This window comes from Pangasianodon hypophthalmus, chromosome 5, assembly GCF_027358585.1.
Source record: "Pangasianodon hypophthalmus isolate fPanHyp1 chromosome 5, fPanHyp1.pri, whole genome shotgun sequence".
Taxonomy (NCBI): Eukaryota; Metazoa; Chordata; class Actinopteri; order Siluriformes; family Pangasiidae; genus Pangasianodon; species Pangasianodon hypophthalmus.
In genome coordinates, this window is record NC_069714.1 from 21,455,130 (window position 1) to 21,475,404 (window position 20,275).

Below are 20,275 nucleotides of genomic sequence, written 5' to 3' on the forward strand. Positions count from 1 at the left end.
GTGTCATGGCCTTCGTGCCCATGACTGCCAATGAAACGGAGCAAAGACTGCTCAGAGTGATTTAAAAAAAAAAAAAAAAAAAGGTTACATGTTTGTCCAAAATAATATCTATCTTTATCAAACCAAATATAATTTCCAAATTCAAGCTTGTTTTAATATTTTTCAAGATAAATAAAGAGGTTGTCATGTATATATTAACATGACAAATCAAATGTGTTACTGTAAAGCAGTAAAAAAAAAATAAAACACACACACACTCACAGGCCTAAAATCTACTGTCCTTATGCAATAGAATACAGTGTTACTGTTACCCTGAGAGAGGATAATGATTAAGTGGAAACATCTAGTTAGTTATCACAAACAATTCAGCTTTCACAATCCTGGAGTCAAAGGTCATCATATGATTTAACCTGCCCACAGTAAAAGAGAGAGAGGCCTTTCTCTGAACGCATACGCTCCTGTCAGTATAGTCTCCTGAAGCAATTCAGTTCATACTGAAAGCGAAAGCTGCAGGACTAAAAGAGGATTTACTCTATGCGGACCTGGGGCAGAGTTGTGAAGCGGATATGGTGAAGCCAGACAGATGTAAGTGGATGGCAGCATGTCCTCAGCAGGACTTCACCGAAGCTGACACGCTCAAGAGTCTTAAAGTGGACCGCCGTCCACCGCTCCTGCTAAATATAGCCTTGGCACTACAGGTAGGATGTGTTGTACTTCACTTTGCCTCTGACAGAAAGGATTGCCAAAGAATCACTTTGTTCAAGTAGGTATTACATCATTCTATAGACTAGCAACTGTGCACCAGACTAAATGTGATTTAAACCATTTCTACCACTTATATTTACTTATACTGGTTGCACCTTTTTTAATACCTCCACATATTATTTTTTTTAATACCTTTGCATATTTGCATACAGATATAGCAGTATTGAATAAAAGGTTCTTTACAAAAAATACTGTTGAGTCAAATATGAAATGTGTGAAAATATTGTTATGGTTTATTATACTGTACATGATGTAGGTTGTCTGTAATCATGATCCTCAGTAACGAAATTCATAGCACAAGCAAAAGTTTGAAAGATTTCCTACTGGAATTACTTGCTGAAATGCCTTATGCGAATATCATACGGCTTGTCAAAATTAACATCATGGTAAATGTATACATTTATATCCTGAAAGTTTAATTTAATGGTATTTGAGTGATTTGGCATCTAAATAATATCAAAATGTTTTTTTTCCCTTGCTAACTAATGATACAGTAAAGCCTTAAACTAACAACATGTCATATTTTGTGTTAATAGTCAGGTGTACAATATATACACAGCAGTTAACGACTACCTTAATGTCATGCCTTCTGTAATTTAATTTTTCCTTCAAATATTAATACCAGAGTTTAGCTTTCTTTCATGTAGACCAAAGGACCAGAGCTCCTCTGTTCTCCCTCCTAACTTAGCTCCTATAACATGAAGTATTATTAATTAAGGAAATTTTTAACAGAGCAGGTTTACACCGATTCTTCTCTCTCCCTCTCTCTCTCTCTCTCTCTCTCTCTCTCTCTCTCTCTGTGTGCAGCATGTTATGGTCCACGCCTCTCTGTGTGCATTGGTGGTTGGGGCATTAGTGCCTCAGGCTGAGAAGGAAAGGACAGCTGCCTCTGTGTTCTTTTACTCTGGTGTTTCTACACTCCTCCAGACTTGCTTTGGATCACGGTGAACATTGTCTTTCGATTTTCCACTCTCTCTGTCACTCTCCTGCTCCTTCTACATGGTCAGTGTGTAACATTGCATCTTCTGTCTATCTTATTCACAGTTTGCCATTGATCCAGGCTCCATCGCTGGACTTCCTGGTTCCAGCTCTTGTCCTGCTTTGTGCACAGGCAGGTCAGTCCCCAACATCATACCTTTTGGTAAAGCAATCAAGTCAGGATTTATGGTGCATTTCAGCTTCTCAGCAATCTGAATCATGATTGTAAATCATTCTTCATGCACTGATGTTAATTAGTTTCTGGTTCTGCAGGGAGTCATGCAGCCTGCAGGGGGCAGTGTGATCAATCAGAGCAGTTTGAGGTCCAGGCACACCAGCTGAGAGAGGTGCTGCACTGCTGTCCGTGGTCCTGAACCCTCAGACCACCCCTCTTCCTATTACCTCATAGCATCAGCTCCACATACTGATTGTGTGCTATAATCTTAAACCTACTTTACCACAAAACCTATGAAATCTATTTAGTTGATAGAAGAGCTGTAAGGATACAGTATATTGTTGTACATACACTATAAAATTGTCAATTTATTCACTTAAAAAGACTTAGACATTTTTATGTAACACTAATTTATAAGATACCGGACAATTATCATAAATATGCCAAAGACATACACTTTAGTTTACAATACCCAGGAACAACGCTCTCGTCCTGTCCTTTTTTAATATGTTTCAATCTCCTGGAAACATGGCATTAAAAATGCTGCATAGTTTTTTAAGGTGCATAATTACAATCTGAGACCTGGAATCAGTATAAATAATGCATCATAAATAAATAAATAAATAAATAAAATAGTGGTTCAGATGTCAGAGAAAAAAGAGTGAATTTGATTAAATCCTGTTTGAATTGGATTTGGAAAAGATTTTTTTTGTAACTGTAAATGTATACATATAAAGATACATGATTTTTTTTTTTTTATTATTATATTTATGCTTTATACTTTATTGTATTTGCAGTGCAAGGGCTTTTTGTGTGAAAGCCCTGCTTTTGTATAAGTTGTTTTTTAGATAAAGCTTTATAGGTGCACTACATGTAAATTTCTGCATGCATCTTGGTGACAAGGAATGCCATAGTTTAGTAGTTTTTTTTTTTGGTTTTTTTTTTTTTTTTTTTTGAGAGTAAAGTGTTTGTACCTTAGAACCCCAGTTTAGTGGCTTTTTTTCTGAGAGCATTTAATGATTCGTCCTTCTGTTCCTGTGTGTGTTTAGTTGCAGGGCATGGCTGTAGTAGCAGGCCTGGTGCAGTTGTCAGTGGGTTTGTGTGGTGTGGGTGGAGCCATGCTGACCCGATGTGGTCCACTTGTCCTCACGCCTGTGTGTTGCATGCTGGGATTCTCGATCTACAGAGAGGCAGCTCTGCTCTGCTCAGATCACTGGGGCTTTGCTCTGCTGTGAGCGTCGCCTAATGTTGGGGTTTGGCTTGTGCTTCATGAGATAGATGGGTTCTTTATTTAGGGCATGGTGGTGATGTTGCATGTGCAAGTGATCATTATTATGCAAGCTTCTGCAATTCTTGTTTATGAAATGATAAATCATAATTCTACAAAATAGCTACTCTGTTTTATTGGGCATATTTATGGATAATGGATAATAAAATAATTACATGATTTTATTGAATTCATTTGGTTAAATTGAAAGAGTTAGGTTAGATCTCTGCACAGCTCAAATACAAACACACATCCTGTTGTTTTCAGGACTGTGGTTTTGCTGGTGTGTCTGTCTCAGCACCTGCGTTGCTGGACTCTCTCTGCCCATCTAAAGCTCCCGCTGTACCCTGCCGTCAGTATGCTCTCAGTGAGTACAGCTTTACATACATCAAGTTTCCATGACAGTAAATGTACAAACGAGAACAAAGTCTGGGTCCACTGCCAAGAAGTGTTTTCAGCTAAAACTGCTACACAATTTTACTGAGCTGTTACTTTAATGATTATAATAAAATAATCTTTTTAGTTGATATAGAAATCATGAAATATCCTAATACATTGTATGTACATCACATGCTTTACTTAAGGTGACCGTTCATTAACTACCATCCTCATATTTCATTCTTAATTACTTGATGTTATCTCTTAACAAGTAACATCTAATGTTAATTTAATTACTCAATGGACTTTATTTATTGACTTGTTGTAAAACATTCTTTAGCTGTAATCTTTATTTTTATAGCATTTTCTAATCTAAAAGATTAGAAGGTCAAAACAAAGACTTTATGATAAAACACATTAGAGAACCTGTAATCTAAATCACTAAGGAATTAATTACACATCTGTGAGAATTACTAGGAATAATGAAACAGCATTTTTGTTATTAGTTAAATACCAAGTGTGTGTATATATATATATATATATATATATATATATATATATATATATATATATATATATATATATATATATACATATATATATATATACAACTATTGCACTGCCTACTGTTCTCTGGAATATTATATCTATTATTATATCTATTATATATAATATGAAGAATATCATATTTGTTAAATATAATTTGATATGTTTTTATTATTTTATCACTAATGAAGTTTAAAACAATTCTTGTTGTGGACTCTGATTACTGTAGCATACTGTTAATAAATACAAACTAAATCTATAGGAGTTATATTACTATGAGTACTATGAATACACAAGAATAATATGCTTTAAGATAAATAACAGTCCATCAGTGGTTTATAAGGTCATCTACAATTACCTTACCCTAACTAAAGAGGGTTAAAATAAATACTAACTTGGCCATTATTACATAATTTCCTCCAATAATGATGCTGACTTGCTCTCCAGTAGATGTTCTGTAGTTAAGCTACAGAACACTGTCAGAGACAAACTCAGTTAAGACTAGGGCTATATTAACATCCGCTGTGTGCTTGTGTGTAGGTGCTACTGTCTGTGCTGTTGGTGTGGGGTGTGTGTGCTGCGCTGCAACACTGCGGGCACATCACTCCTCACTCTGTGTCCGAACTGCTTTTCAAGGATGATTTAAATACAGCCCCATTTCAGAACTGGACCACTGCAAATTCATCTAACCTGCTTTCTCCAAATTCCACAGCAGCATGGTTTAGCCTGCCCTTACCAGGTATTCTCACATGGAAGACCGTGACACATAAACAAGACACTGATTTTGTGAAAAAAGAGTCTCGAACATTTACCCTGTAATGATTTGTTTATTATGGTGTTGCTCTGGTTTGTCTGAAAATATAGAGTCTACTGATCATAAAGTTTTTGCAACACTGAATTAGAACAGCTAAGTAGCACAAGCTAATACTTTCCCCAGTATGATTCATATGGCAGATTTATGTCTCCTTTCTACATGCAGGTCTTGGGCTCCCCCTCCTGTCTGGTGACAGTATTGCAGCAGGAGTTGCAGCAGGGTTGTCCTCTTCTATCAGCTCTCAGGCGGTGTATGTGTTAACAGCCCGGCTCCTGAAAGCTCCCACACCTCCAGCACAGGCGTGTAACAGGGGGGTGAGTGTAGAGGGGCTGAGCAGCGTGCTCGCCGGGCTGATGGGGGTGCCGGTCGGGCTCTGCAGCAGTGTGCCTAATGCATGTATGACCAGCCTCAGCCAGGTACAGTAGAAAACCTTACAATGTCTCCTCAGTGCTTCACAGTCCTCCATCTTAATCATCTGAAACCTTCTGAATGTACAAGTATCTTTAATTGCTACTTTAGAGTTTGAGATCTTTAGTTCTCTTTTACAGTAATGCTCTCATTTCTCTCTTTGCCTCTTTCTCTCTCTCTCTGTTTTTCTCTTTAAGTGTGGGTCTCGGGCCACGGTGCAGCTCGCCGCTGTGATGCTGCTGGTTCTGGGTCTGTTCCTACAACTGACTCAACTGCTGACGTCAGTTCCTCTGGCTATCCACGGTGATCATTCTCTCATACTCACATCCTCTCATACTCACACTCACCTCATGACTGTAAACTATATAAAAGATCACACCTTTGTATTTATAGCTTTATCTCATCATTTCAAGGTGCTGTGCTCAGTGTGACCTACACAGTGGCTGCAGCCACAGGAATAACGTACCTCCAGTACACAGACGTGGACTCAGGGCGCAACATTTTCAACACAGGCTTCACAGTGTTCATGTCTTTAGTGCTTCCTCGCTGGTTCAGAATGCAGTCTGGATTTATCTACACTGGTAGGATGGAGACATTCAAACGTTCTCCTCTCACTGGAAAACAGGGTCATGTTATCATTTTGGATGGAGTGCACTAATTTTTATCTTTCTGCATTTAGGTGTGCGCAGTCTTGATATATTTCTGCAGTCATGTCTGATGTTGCCTGTGTTTTTAGTTAGCCTCTTGGCCTTTCTTCTAGACCACACAGTTTCAGGTACTAAACACATGCACTAATACAGTATATATAAAATACAGTGTGTCTTATTAAATCACTTGACTTTCCCACTGAATGTCTAGAATGTCTGATACACACACACACACACACACACACACACAAACACAAAATGCAGGTATACATTGTAGGGCCTTACTTTCTCACTGTATGCTCTTTCTCACTATCATTATTCTCCCTCTCTCTCATTCCTTTTTTTTTGTCCTTTCTTTTTATCTCCCTGCCACGATTTCTCTTTCTTTATTTACATACATATATACATATTTCTTTCTTTGCTTTTTCTTTGTTTTTCTTCATCCTTTTAATGTCCATCTCCATCACCCCCCTTTCTCTCCATCTCTCCCTTTTTCCTTCCTTCCTTCTTTCCTTCCTTCCTTCTCTTTCACTCCCACAGGTAATGTAAATAATCTTCTTAATAATAATAATAATAATAATAATAATAATAATAATAATAATAATGTGATTTTGTGATCCAGGAACTCTGTCTGAGAGGGGGCTTGAACTGGATCAGAGCACTAGGAAGATACAATCATTAGCCGATAAACCACAAGAAAACAGCCAAAGCCTAGTGACTGTGTACGAGCCTCCACAACCTGTGAGGAAAGTGCTGGACTGGCCCGGTCTCCGTGACTTTCCTTTCTGTGCCTGCAGGAGCCTGGAGGTGGAGAAAATCACAGTGTCGTCTGCAGAGATGTCGAGCTTATTACCTCAGTAGACGTCATAATGTTGGTCTTCAATGGTGTGTTGAGTTACCAGGACTCTTGGTTTAAAACGAAAAGCATGATACGACATCTGGTTATATATACTATCATATTCCATATCATACTGATGGAAGTTGTAACAGGAAAGAAAAAAGGGAGCACTCACATATTTCCATATAGTTTAATTTTGAAAAATAGATCTTTAAATATTTTTTATGAACATATAATTTTGACATCTTTTTGGTAAAAAGTTAATAATGCCACAAAAAAAGGTAAATAAAGCACGCCAGATTGCGAGTATCACTCCATAAAGCATACATAGGGAATTAGCATACTGAGCATTTACAAAGGATGCTGAACAGGTTGCTCTCTGACACATCTGTACTGAGTGAAGTTAATAAATAGTAAGTAGCACAGTATAGCTTAATTAGTATAGCTAAAGTTGCAAAGTTGTGTATTTTACCCCTTGTGTATGCTATATGTAGAAATACAGTGTACAATGTGACTATTAAATACATGATGAAGTTACAAAGAACATTTCCAGCAGGAAAACATTAAACATTACAGCGTTGAAAAGTCTAAGACACCAAGTTTGGAATAGGACGTAACAAATAACTTACAGAATGGTACGACATCAGGAGTGAAAAATTCCTGATAACTAGCAGATCTGGTAGATTTTCTTAGTTTCCTTTAGTAATAACTGCATTTGATTGTGTGTCCCAAGCCCATGGTATTTCCATATAACACTTTATTATACTGAAACAGCTACAGTATCAGACAGGCTAAGACTGCGTTCCTATGTCTGAGCTACTGCTTACCTGAGCTAATTTATCTACAGCTTACCTCTGTTGCATTACCTCAGTCAGTATAAGAATGGTTATTACTATCACGTATGCACATATGTGTAGATGTGTGCGTGTTTGTGTGTTTGTGTTTGTGAGTATGCTCCAGTGTAGGCAATAAAAGAAACCCATTTCAAATAGTTTTGCATTGAATATTTTTACATGTGGGTTTTTGAATAGTTTTGGGGATATTCTCCAAGTGAGAACACACCCAGGGAATTACTGCACTCTTCAAGTCTTTAAAGAGAAAAGTTTTTTGTGGGACAAAAAGTTATTCCGTTCTTCCGGTCCTCTCATTCTGTCTGATTTCTCTCTTGCATTTCATTTCTCTCCCTCTCATCTGTCAGAAGCTATCACACTCCAGGGGTGAAAGTGTTTCGGGTCGAGTATGTGTGTTCCAATCCAGTGCAGCAGTGAGGAGTACCAGTGCACCCCCTCAGCCTGGTGGCCCATCGGCCCTCCCCAATGATGAAGTGCCCTTAGTGGGCCGAAAGCAATGTGAGCAAGCCAGTGTTCATCCATGGTGGCATAGCAGGAGGACACAATGTCATTAACCACAACTGTGCCGTGCAGGGTGAGAGGAGCGAACACTCCCATGTCCTCCCATAGCTGAACCCTAATCACCCGGGACAGCCTTCCTTCTTGTCCCGGTCCCTGAGCCGAAACCACACACTGACCCAGCTGCACTTCGCTGGCGAACACAGTCCTGAGCTGTCCCCTGGGCGCCGGGCCCGAGCAGTTCCCCTCAGCCACAAACACGAGGTGGGCAGCGGTGAGGCTTAAAGCAGCACCAGACTCTGTCTCTATTGTATAAAACAGTGTGCGGGCGGAGGACTGGCGGTCTAGGAAGGCGATGACCTCACTGAAGATGAGCTGCCCGCTGCCGTCACCATGCAATGATGCCAAGACTCGTTCGCCGAGCCGCAGATCCTGCATGGCCTTCCTGCTCCCATTCTCCAGACTGACCAGAGCTCCTCCCGGAAAGCAGCCACCTGTCTTTGCAGCCACAGAGTGTTCTTATAAAAAGAGACAGACAAATATTTAGAAATTTGTACGATACTCCTAATAAATCAGCAACACTTTGGGTCAAGGATGCTATGAAAACTTTTCTTAAATTCTAAACTTGAAAGAGCAATCCATTACATTAAGCAGTGTTTGTTAATGTTAACATGCTGTGATACATCAACACACACTTCATTCCGTCTCTGTCTCTCTGATCCTCTCTCACTCATTGCAAACACGTAAAAAAAAAAAAACACCAATAAAATTGAAAGTTGGCTACAGTGGCAAAACAACTTTGTGTGCAAGCAAACATTTTAAACACCATTCTTAAAGCTAATGAGTTTTCTCTTTTCACTCAACTTGAGTCGCCGCATAAAAATACAATATAAGCTAATAAATAACCACAGGGCTTTAACATAGGTTCGGCTTCCCTCCTGCAGAAGTTACTGGCTCAGGCTTTGCAAGATGCTATAGGGCCGGCAACGAGAGTCAAGACTCCGTAGAGCCGAACACAAATATTTGGGAAAGGTGAGGACCAAGGCCAGGTGATAAGACATGGCTGAGATAAGAGATCTTAGAAAAGGAACAACGGAATAACTGGGAAACAAAGGAGCGGGTTAATCATCTCAAAAGCACTTTAGTAACTTGCTCTACTTTTAACATTCTGTCTCACCCAGTCTCTCACTCTCTCAGTCTGCTCTCTGCCCTTTCCACACCTACATTATAGGACCCAAAGGTACACATTATGAAACTCAGTTTCCATAACTACAAAGGGAGAGATTTAGTCTATGTGCTTTTACTGAATGGGTGAGAGGATTTTTTTTCTATTTCATATCACATAAGAATATCACCACATCTCTTCTCCACAGCACAGGTCACAAGTTTTGGGAATTAGTAAAAATGTTGCAGCTCAGCATAAAAATAAAGGCTAATAAATACTACACAAATCATGTGCCGTGATTATTTTTTTAGCTAACAAGTTCAGATCACCAATCTAATATCATAAATATTCAATTTTTTACTAATCAAATACCATTTAGTCAAATACGCAAACATGCAGCGGTACTGCTCCTTGCATGGCAGAACACACCTATAAAGGACTTTGATAAGGCAGGCGCAGACAACAGGGCTTGCCTGTGTTTGCACTCCCTATCAGAGTGATAACAAAAGTGCTTCATAAACGTCCACACACAGAAGTCCCATTCCTCAACAGGGGCCCAAAACTGACATTTTTCAAACTTAAGTGTTGCGCTAACACAGAAAAGTCATAGGACATAGGGTCAAGTTTTGTGTGTATGTGTAAAAAGAGTGCAAAACGAGGTCAAAATCTATTCATGCAACATTGTTTCTGACTCAAATGGACAAATCACCCATTCCAGTGTCACAAAAATATACAAATATTAGAAGTATGGAACAAGAATACACAAGTAGATGGGGAAATTAGGAGTGTGTCTTAATCTTATCTGCTCCTAACAAAGTAAGGAATTAGTTCTGATTCAGTCAAACATTACTCACAGTGCACAAAAGATGATTTCGATAACACAGACAATGGAAGAGTTATAGCTAGAAAAATTCCAGTCTTTCCTTCCTTGTTGGTAATTTATTCCCGGATGACATGAGTATACGGAGGTGTTTATGGCCTAATGATGTGGTCTGTTACCTGGTCATCACCTACAGCCCAAGTCTCCCACTTACCTCACCTACTAATGAGAATGGACCACAATCCACAACCAGACACACCTGAGCTTTACAGCCAAACCAGTCACACCCAGGAGTCTATCACTCCAAGCATCTGTGTTTCTGTTGACTCTTGTCGTTGAATCTGGTGTGCGTCTAGTCTAGAAGGTGTAATATTAGCGTGACTAACTAACTGTGGATGTAAATGTATCATAGGCTGTAAGGTACGCTTTTCAATTAACAGCCACACATAGTGAAACTACTTCAACTCTACACCCAATCCAGCACTCTCCAGCTATTTGTGCATTGCACAGTATAGGATGAGGCATAATTAACTAATCAGCTGCCTAGTAATTAGGTGATAAGTGCAATTAGGACTGTTCTACAGGTTCTACAGTATACAATGGTCATTTAGTCTACTGATACAGTCACGGAGCAGCATTTTACTATTTTCATGTAATGTCACATACTACATTCAATATGTTTTAGGTTTTAAAAACACTTTACTTTCTCAAGAAATGATGTCCTTTACTTTATCTCTCACCCAAGAAAGCTGGTTGCTGTAACATTAAGATTGACAACTTCCCATTTCTAAAATATTACTGATTATTTATCATAAATTAATACCGCAGCCTTTTCAAATCTAAGATCTTCACATGAGTAAAATGTGATATTCTTATGCCCTTGACAATCTGATAGCCTTAAAGTGTGAAGTCTTGTTCCTACCTGATTTCACACTGCAGTGGACGTGTGCTTTGGACTCGTAGTAAACCCAGTCGAAGCCGGCTTCCACCGCCAGCCGCGCCAACATGCCGTATTTATTACGGTCACGGTCAGAGGTGGTGATATCCACTGCTCTGCCTTCATAGTGCAGCGATTCCTCAAGGTGATTGCCGTCTTCATCCCAGCCTTCAGTGACCCTCAGCTTCACACCTGGCCACATGTTCATGACGGAGATGGCCAGCGAGTTCAGCTTGTCCTTACAACGCTGCAAGATCAGACATTTACGTCAAGATTATACACGTAAGATGGAAAATGCAGCCCTCTGGAAACTAGAGCACTGCAGGTCTTTCATCTTTCATCATTACTAAGACTAAGCATTGGCCTAATTCTGTCCAGAAAAAGTGTATGGATAGTGCATAGGCAAATTCTAAATGCAAAAAGACAGCCAGTGGTTAAAGTAAGAAGCATCCATTAGTGGCTACATATCTGGTCAATAACAAGATCAATAATATTAATGTTAAATTATGCTGCAAGTGAGGGAACTGGAAAGGGGACAAAACAAGGAAATAGTAAGTGGGACTTTAACACGAAGAAAATTTCACACACAGTAATACAGCAAAACATGTTGACACGCAATCAACAAGTGATCAGTAAAGCACAAAGGTCACTGTCGGAAATGGTCAAAGTTTATGATCATTGCAGCACAAATGAAAAGTGCTTAAGTAGGACTTATTGTAGATTCAAGGAAATTTCACATGGAAACATATTATGCAAAAATTCTATAAACATCTGCACCCCTTTATCCATGATCTGTAAATGTCTAACCTACAATAAAAATGTGAAATATACTGTTTATGAAATTCCCTTGAATTCATTAAGTACACATCTTCATACCTTATCCTCCTTTTCAGAGAATTGTACTTCTTTTCTGGGTTAATACTTTGAGTCAAATGCCAAGCAGTTACACATTTTTACTTCCTCAAACATCTGAGCAAACATAGTGGCAGGATGGTTTCTTCAAGGTATAACAGCAGGTTTGTTTTTCTCAGAGACATGATTTACAGTGTCGCACCTTTATTCGTTCGTCATTTCAAAAAGAAGGCTAAAAAACCTTTAAAAAATACTAACAAAACGGGTTTTGCTTTTGACATGCTTTCACATTTTCAAGTTTTTATATTCCTTGTATATTAGTCATAATTTTATTTTTATTATAGAAACAAGCAGACACTGCCAACACACAGAACACAAACACGACAGCCTGCTATTTTCAGCAATATTTGTTCTGAAAGCAAAAAACCACAACGACTTTGGCTATTTTTTTTTATTCTTGACGTAACTGTCAGATGGTTTATGGTCTCTAAATAAGGCATATAAGATGCTCTAGAATGTCATGTGTTACTAAATGATGGTGTTTTGCTCAGTTTGTGTGCTGGCATAGTTAATACTGTACTTGTTTTTTTTTTTTAATATCAATATACCTGTCATGGTAAAGCACCTGTTACCTCCTTGCAGGCGACCAACCTACACCGGTATACTAAATAAAATTCAAATAATAAAATTATTTTACAATAATCAACATGGATGCATTTAAGCATCTAGGGCAAGATAATAGTGAATGTGTTGCTTAATCAACTGTAAAAGCTATATGATACTCATATACTACACTACATTGGTGAAGACAACCTTCTTGTACATGTGTTAGATCAAACTTTGACAATACCATGTAATTCAAATATGTTTACGTATAAAGCACTTATTAGAAAAAATAGTCTAAATATCGCCTGTAAAACCAAAAGAATTCATTGAAATTCATAGGCCTGTTATAACTTAACCATTGCATAAGTGAGACACAAAAGGAAAAGAGTGGAGGAGGGGGAGGAATAAAAAAGTTTAAATAAATAAATAAGATTTTCTGGTTACATGGTAACTGAGTAAAACCTTTGCAGATAAGCAACTAAATGAGTAAACTCAAATTCCATTAAACTGACTTAGCTTCTATAGTCCAACTCTTTAGAGTTAACACTGCAGGTGTTTCCTAAGTGAAGGAGATTTGCAGTGGAAAGGTATGAAGTCCAAAGAAGTACTGCATTACTTAGTGAACTATAAAACTGAGACATGCCGTGCATATTCCACTGAAAATGACAGCTCTGGTTTAAAGTGCTTGAGTGTAGCCTGTGGCGCTGGATGAACACCGCACACATGAGTGAAGGGAAGAGTGTGAGTGTGAATTCAGCACAGGGGCTTTCTCTGTGCAGAAGAAGCGCTCAGAAAGATCAATCTCCCTTTAACCTGGCCCAGATGAAAGCATGGACGATCGATAGCAGCGCTTCACTAAAGCCTTAAACGCGGAGCAAAGGGCGAGGAGAGAGCGAGGAGAGAGAGAGAAAGAGAGAGAGAGAGAGACACGCGGAGCGGTGCGCGGCTGCTCCAAATGCGCCGTGTAACCGGATCCCCGGCGCCGAGCGCATCTCCTAATGGGCCCGTAATCGAATCGCTTACCTGGGTCATGAGCCGGTCCGCGCCCGTGTTCTCCTCATCCTTGAAGATGATGTCGGGGTTGTAGTTGGGCGTGAGCTCCTTGAAGCGCTCCGAGTTCCTCGTGATCTTGCCCTCGAGTCTTCCGCTGGCGCCCAGCGTCTTCTCGGCCACGTTCGGGCTGAACTGCTTGTAGTTAAGCGGCGTGAGTTTCTTGGGAGGCCGCCGCTTGCCGTAGCCCCTGCCCGGGCCGCACGCTTCGCTCACCGGGGCGCAGATCAGCGCGCAGGCGACCAGGAGCCCCAGCACCGCGGGAACACGCATTACCCCCTCTCAAAACAAGAAAGCCCCCAAACACGGAGTGCTTACGGGGGCCACGGGTCAAGGGTGAAACTCAAACTGTCCCCCTTCCTCCGCACTCCCCTTTTAGCTCCTTATTCCCCCACAGGGGGGTAAATAAATTGAGGGATCTTTAATTCCTTATTGCTTTTATCCTCGTCATCGTCTGTGCGTAAAAAGTACGCGCGGTCTACGGCGAGGCTGTCATGCGTCGCAAGGCGAAAACGTCAAAACAAAAGCAAGATCCAGTGGTGCCGAGAGGACAGTGCCTCTCCATACGCACTGACGACAAACAGCGAAATGAAAACGAGAACGAGTCCATTTATTTCGAGAATACGCGGGAGTCCTGGTAAGCCCGTTTATTTAACTTAGCGGAGAGATTCGGAAAGCGGCGCGCAGTGACAGACTGACAGGGTGCGCACTGAAGACTGAGAGCCGGCTGCTGTGAGGAGGAATCCTCATGTTCTGCGCTCGCCTTTGCCTTCTGGCGTACTTCGTCCACTCGTCTCTGGAGCTGGAGTGATCAGTAAAGAAAGCAGTAAAGACCGCGCCCTGGCGCTCCTGCACTCCTACCCCTATGCTGCCCGCCTGCGCCACTACTCCTCCCCCGCGATACACACCGGCTCTGCCACGGACCGCCGACTCGGTCGCTCTGATACACACACACACGCACACGCACGCACGCACACACACACACGCACGCAAGCACGCCGCTGATGGCAGCAGGACTGTTGTTGTTTCCCACTTTGTGTACCACAGTTTTTCCAACCTCTACATTGATTACTGAAGTGCACTTGGTTTCATGCGCGGATCGGCGCGCAGTGTTGTGGCCCTGAGTCACCTCAAACCTCAGACTAACAGCAGCCTTCGTTTCCTCCTCCTCCTCCTCCTCCTCCTACACTGACCCGGTGAGCGTGCGCACACGTGAGTAGATATACAAACGGCACACGCACACACACACACACACACACGTTGATTGCTCTGATCCCGAGAACGATATCCAATGTTCATTTGTACTCATTATAGTTATTAAAATGAACAGTGTGTCCAGGTTCTAGGTCATGAGGTGGCAAAGTGGGGTAAAAGCACACTAAGGGGTTGCACCATCCAAACATGTACAGGGCAAGAATTGTTTCTTGGGTGCAAATGAATGGCCACATAATTACATTATTGTATTAGCTAAAGTACAGTATCTATTATGATGATTTAAATAAGCATGAAGTAGGATTGATTCATTAAGTCTGGATGAAGTCTGCATACATGAGCACTAAAAGACCTCTCAGAGTGGTTTGAGGTCAGAGCTGGGGTGCATTTGGGGTAATAAGGCTGATTTTCATGGTGACGTCTGCCACCTCGTGTCACCAATGTGCCCATTCCTCTATGAAGTATCAATCTGCCCTTGTGTCCAAAGTTTCAAAATTGGAACAGATTAGGCTACTTTAAAAAAAAAAAAAGAAAAAAAAGAAAATCACCAAATAATTTTCAATTCAGAGAAGCAACACTCGTACTCTGTATCATGGTTCTAATTTGCCAGGTCAACAACCTGCGTCCCACCAGCTCAGGGTAGCAAAGTACACTAAGCAGTTTTCCACAATCACAATCACCGAAGTGATTGCACACAGTATTGTTCTGTCTTTGAGACTGAGAATACAGCCTAATTTTATCTTCAGTCACAGGGCTGCAGTCTGTGCCAGGCTGTACTCAGGTGATGGACAGTGGCACGACTCTCCTGAGGGCTCCACTGTTCTAATTGCAGATGGAGCAGGTAAGGGGGAGAGGGCAGAGTATAATTAGGAACAAGCTTTCACAGGCGCGGCTCTTATTTTACCGCACTGAGAGAGAGAGAGTGAGAGAGAGAGGATGCTCCACTTACACAGATGGAAGACTGTGTGCCTCTGTCGATGAGTCTGCCTGTCGGTCGGCCGGTGGCGAAAGCCTTGAGAAAAGCTAGATCTGTGACACTTGCACTCTGTTAGCTCTTTCTTAAACGAGAAAGAAAAACAGCCACACGTCTTCTAAATTAGCTCCTCAAATATTTGCCAAAAAGAAGCTTGTGGTTTTGTGCCCATTTCAAAAGCAAATTTTACCAACGTTTGCGGTCTGGCGTTGATTTATATTTTTTATTATTTGTGTGGATAAAGTATTTTGGTTCAGGGGAGTATTTAATAATAAGATATTTTAGTTCTGTTTAGGTCCGTCTGTCCTCATGTGGGACAGAGAAGTAAAGAGTAAAATCAAGCACTGCTATCTCATCCTCATTCACTCTTTCACCAGAAAAGACTCCTATCTCATCCTCATTCACTCTTTCACCAGAAAAGACTCCTATCTCATCCTCATTCACTCTTTCACCAGAAAAGACTGCTATCTCATCCTCATTCACTCTTTCACCAGAAAAGACTCCTATCTCATCCTCATTCACTCTTTCACCAGAAAAGACTCCTATCTCATCCTCATTCACTCTTTCACCAGAAAAGACTCCTATCTCATCCTCATTCACTCTTTCACCAGAAAAGACTGCTATCTCATCCTCATTCACTCTTTCACCAAAAAAGACTGTTATTCTTATTCACTCTTTCACCAGAAAAGACTGCTATCTCATCCTCATTCACTCTTTCACCAAAAAAGACTGTTATTCTTATTCACTCTTTGACCAAAAAAGACTGTTATCTCATTCTCATTCACTCTTTCACCAATGCCTTTTGATCACTTACAATAAATTGTTTCTTCAGTGAATGGAATGGGTGTTGAGTGTAAATGCCCATTTTCTGTCCATCACTTAGAAAGGCAGGAGAGGATGCAGCACTACACTCGTAATAAATATCTTTGTGAGGGACGCTTGGGTGAAATGCCAGCAGCTTTAGCATGTACGCACATATGGAACATACGGAAGATAAAACTGTAGGTCACAGAGACCCAATTACAGTGTGTGGACCGTATGGAGTGTGTCCTTGTCCTTTTGGAGGATGTAAATTTAAGAACATGGCCACCTGAAGGCTTGCCTATTGACCTAGACTGTTGACAGTACTTCAGATACTTCAGATGTATTCATATCCAATCAGAATTCCCTTCCACCCTGAGGAGGAGAGCCCACGGCCTGAATGGCTATGAGTGCCGCAGTGGCTGCTGAGCATCAGGCGTGCGAGAGCAGCAGTTTAGATTGCAGCCCAAGACCATTGATGTAGCAGAGTTATTAATTTTCTCTTGTGAAATGAGAGGACATGAGGGATAAACCAGGGGGGAGCTGGGTGCTTTTCACATAACGCCAGCCAATCAGTGACAGTAAAGTAAGCGAATGGCTGTCACATGAGTACTAGAGCTACCCAAGGACTTAACCCACAAAAGATGTAATGGGGGAGAGAGGGAGATGGGAAGAGAAGGAGGAAAAAGAGAGGCAGAGAGAGAGAGCATAGGCAAATTGGTGTTTTCCTAGTATTAAATGGTAAACAACTCTGTTTTTAGTTGTTTTTATACTGCAGGACTGGCGTTCTTGTGGATTGCGGTGGGATTCGGTGTTTCAGTCGGCCTTTCGTTCTCCTCAAGGTAATAGTTGCTGCTTTTTTGCCCTCACCACTTCCTGCTGTCCCCAACAGCCTTATGGAGAAGTCCTCTCTCTCTCTCTCTCTCTCTTTCTCTCTCTATTGCTTTCTCTCTTTCCCTGTCTCTTCATATTAGGAGCCTCGGTCACAAACTTTTCAGTAGTCACTCCGCATCAGTTAATCCAGATCTATACTGAAATCAGCAGAGGTTGGAAGTTTTCTTGGAGCAAAATGAAGAGATGAGACACATGTCATAGAATTTTTGCATACAGGAAGCACACTGTCAGTGACTGATCATTTTGTTCCCTCTCCAAGCACTTGGGCTCCCTGAACGGCTGAGGCCATCGTTGGAGCGAGCAAGGAAAAAATAATACCAGAGATGTCTAAAAGCAGAGGCTAAAAGCGGCCTGAGCTAGCGGCCTGCTAAAAAAACAAAGCACTGCCCAGGGGAAGAGCGAAGGGTCGGGCAGCGTGGTCCGGACTTGCCACAGCCGCGTCTCTCTGCGTAAGTGCTCCTGCCAAATAGCTGTAATTGAGGCCCAAAGTCCAGAGCCCTGAATAACTCAATGCATCAATGGCAGCCTGTGGAAGCTGCCCCCTCGCTTTCTCTTTCTGTCACTATACCTTCAGTACCACCTTCACTTTTTCCTTTTTCCTGGTTACCCCAAATCCTCCCTGATCTCCGTTGGCCTAAATCCTCTCAGCTAAATATAAGACTGTTATTAGGAAGAGCAGTTAGGTACTGGACTGTCATTTCAGATTTAGTCTTCAAAACTGTTATTGCAGCACACTAGAAATAGGTCCCTTCACAAATTCAGTTCAATGTAGATGTGAGGTGAAGACATACATGTACAGAAACCGTAAGTCGTTTAATGTCGAAACAGAAAGGCTCATGAGCATGTCTGTGAAGTTGATGATGAACATGAGAGGATGCTACCAGTGTTTAGGATAAATATGCTGACTCCAGCATTAACTATGGCGCTGAAGCGCGTGCTGCACATCTTTGCCTGCTCCTTGCTCCTGCTGGCTCTCTCTCTCAGGCTCCTGAGGCCTGGCCTTTTTTTTCGTTCCTGCACGTATGCCACAGCTGTGGTCATTGTGGTGATGTTTCACTGCTCAGAATGGATACACCAGCTCAAAAACGTTCTTATTATATTTATATTTTACTACACCGCCGCTGGCCCTGCCAGCTGTGTGCTGGCTAACAGCCCGTTTCCTTTAACTAGGCTGTGACAATATGGTTAAAACAGTTAAAACCTGAGGTAACATAAACAATGACGGGCCAGCGTTAACATAAACAGCCTTAGTATACAAAGTCTGCTTATGGAGCGAAAAAGGAAGGAGACGATAATGGAAAGAGAGGGATGAGGATGAGTTGTCATGGTGATTACTGAAGCGTAGTGATTGTTTTTTCATTTGGGTTTGGGGTTTTGGGCGGCACATGTTTCTCCACATCCATCTCCACAGCAGCTGTCTTGGGTTGTTTCACACAAGTACTTGAATAGAAGCTATAACGTGAATGCTACAAGTAATTTCCTGCTAGCTGCTGTTCATCTTTCCTAAACCAAGACATTTCTTTAATGCGTCCTTTTCCCTGAACGGTGTTTACACAGAAAGTACAGGAAAAGAGACCGGAATGAGAGGATGAGAGAATAAAACAGGAAGTGAGAAAAGTGTGTTTGTGGATAAGAGAGAAAAGCAGAGGAATCATGGGACAGATTTGATGAGGTTGCTACTCCTCCCTTCATCCCCGGCCCATGTCGGCTTGCTGCTAGCGAAGCGTGGTGTGTGCACTTGCGCACACTTTCCGCTAGCTTGTCCCCAGCTCCGGGCAGGGACCCTCTAATTAGGGCTGTGGGCAGGCTTGGACTCTTTGAAGCCTGCAGCAGCAGCAGAGCAGCTAGCCACAGCCGGGGTGACAGCGGCATCCCGCAGAGGATCGCGAGACAAACCCATACAACATGGACACGCAGGACCCATTCTCTCCTTTTCTCTCTTGCTTCTCTCTCTTTTATCTCATCAATCACAGGGTCTGCAAAAGGATAAAAACAGTTAGCACATGGGATGAATTAAATGACTGACACCTAGAGAGGGACAGACGATTTATCAGACGAGTCTGTACCTGAATGATGAAGTCATGCTCAAAGGTTTTTTTTTTGTTTTTTTTTCAGATGCCTTGTTTTATGTGAGGTTCAGAATTTAGCAAACCAATTAAATTAGTGAATGAACACCCTGGTCATTCCGACTGGTATTTTGTTTATGGCTGTAGCCCTGAAAAATAGTAGGGCCTTTTCTTCTAATTTTAACTTTTTCCGCATCTGTTTTCAGGTCCCCTCACTCCCTTTCTCACCTATATGTAGACGAAGGCTCACAGCAGGGCAGTATAGCAGATCTGACCACAGGTAAACACGGCCACACCACAAACGTGCTCACCTAGCACCATAATGGACAAAAATACCGCACTGCAATGAATGCAGGCTCACATATCATCAAGGGGAATGCTTGAAGAAAAAGTTCTTAAAAGCAGCAGACTGACTGGAGTTAGTTATATCATCCAGAAACCACAGTCTGATTTATTGCTGATAGCTTTTCTGTCATCACGATTTGTGTGTGTACTGTATTTGTACCTTAGCTTACAGATATGTGTTGTGTTTAAATTAGTCCAAAGCTCTTTCAGCTCGTGTAGACTGCGGAGGTGAGAAAAGAAGGCCTGGTTGAGCGCAGCTACAGGTCAAGGAGCTGCGCTATGGCGATTATACTGAACAGGATGTTTACAGTAAGGTTATATTTACTCTACTGCTTTGGTTTATAGATTTCAATCCGAGCAGAGTTATAGTCAGTGATTTAGGTTTAATG

At 41.4% G+C, this 20,275-nt stretch overlaps 2 protein-coding genes across 3 annotated transcripts; one reads left to right on the top strand and one right to left on the bottom strand.

Annotated features, from left to right (window-relative positions):
* Positions 1-394: 394 nt before the first annotated feature.
* slc23a3 (solute carrier family 23 member 3) lies at positions 395-8,150 on the top strand. 2 transcript variants are annotated; one of them, XM_034304450.2, is made up of 13 exons: positions 395-698; positions 1,573-1,709; positions 1,810-1,880; positions 2,017-2,090; positions 2,968-3,149; positions 3,453-3,552; positions 4,650-4,848; positions 5,089-5,339; positions 5,529-5,634; positions 5,745-5,912; positions 6,011-6,106; positions 6,601-6,863; positions 8,015-8,150. In XM_034304450.2, the coding sequence occupies exons 1-12, from the start codon at positions 567-569 to the stop codon at positions 6,837-6,839; spliced, it is 1,755 nt and encodes a 584-aa protein (XP_034160341.2). In that variant the 5' UTR covers positions 395-566; the 3' UTR covers positions 6,840-6,863; positions 8,015-8,150. The 2 variants fall into 2 exon arrangements, with proteins under 2 accessions (XP_034160341.2, XP_026802513.3); XM_026946712.3 differs by lacking the exon at positions 8,015-8,150 and having other exon boundaries at positions 6,601-7,011.
* Positions 6,993-14,932, bottom strand: ihha (Indian hedgehog signaling molecule a). The gene is made up of 3 exons (XM_026946722.3): positions 13,569-14,932; positions 11,073-11,334; positions 6,993-8,683 (listed from the first exon to the last, which is right to left on the bottom strand). Exons 1-3 carry the CDS (start codon positions 13,866-13,868, stop codon positions 8,004-8,006), a joined length of 1,242 nt encoding a protein of 413 aa, XP_026802523.1. The 5' UTR covers positions 13,869-14,932; the 3' UTR covers positions 6,993-8,003.
* Between the last annotated feature and the right edge of the window lie 5,343 nt (positions 14,933-20,275).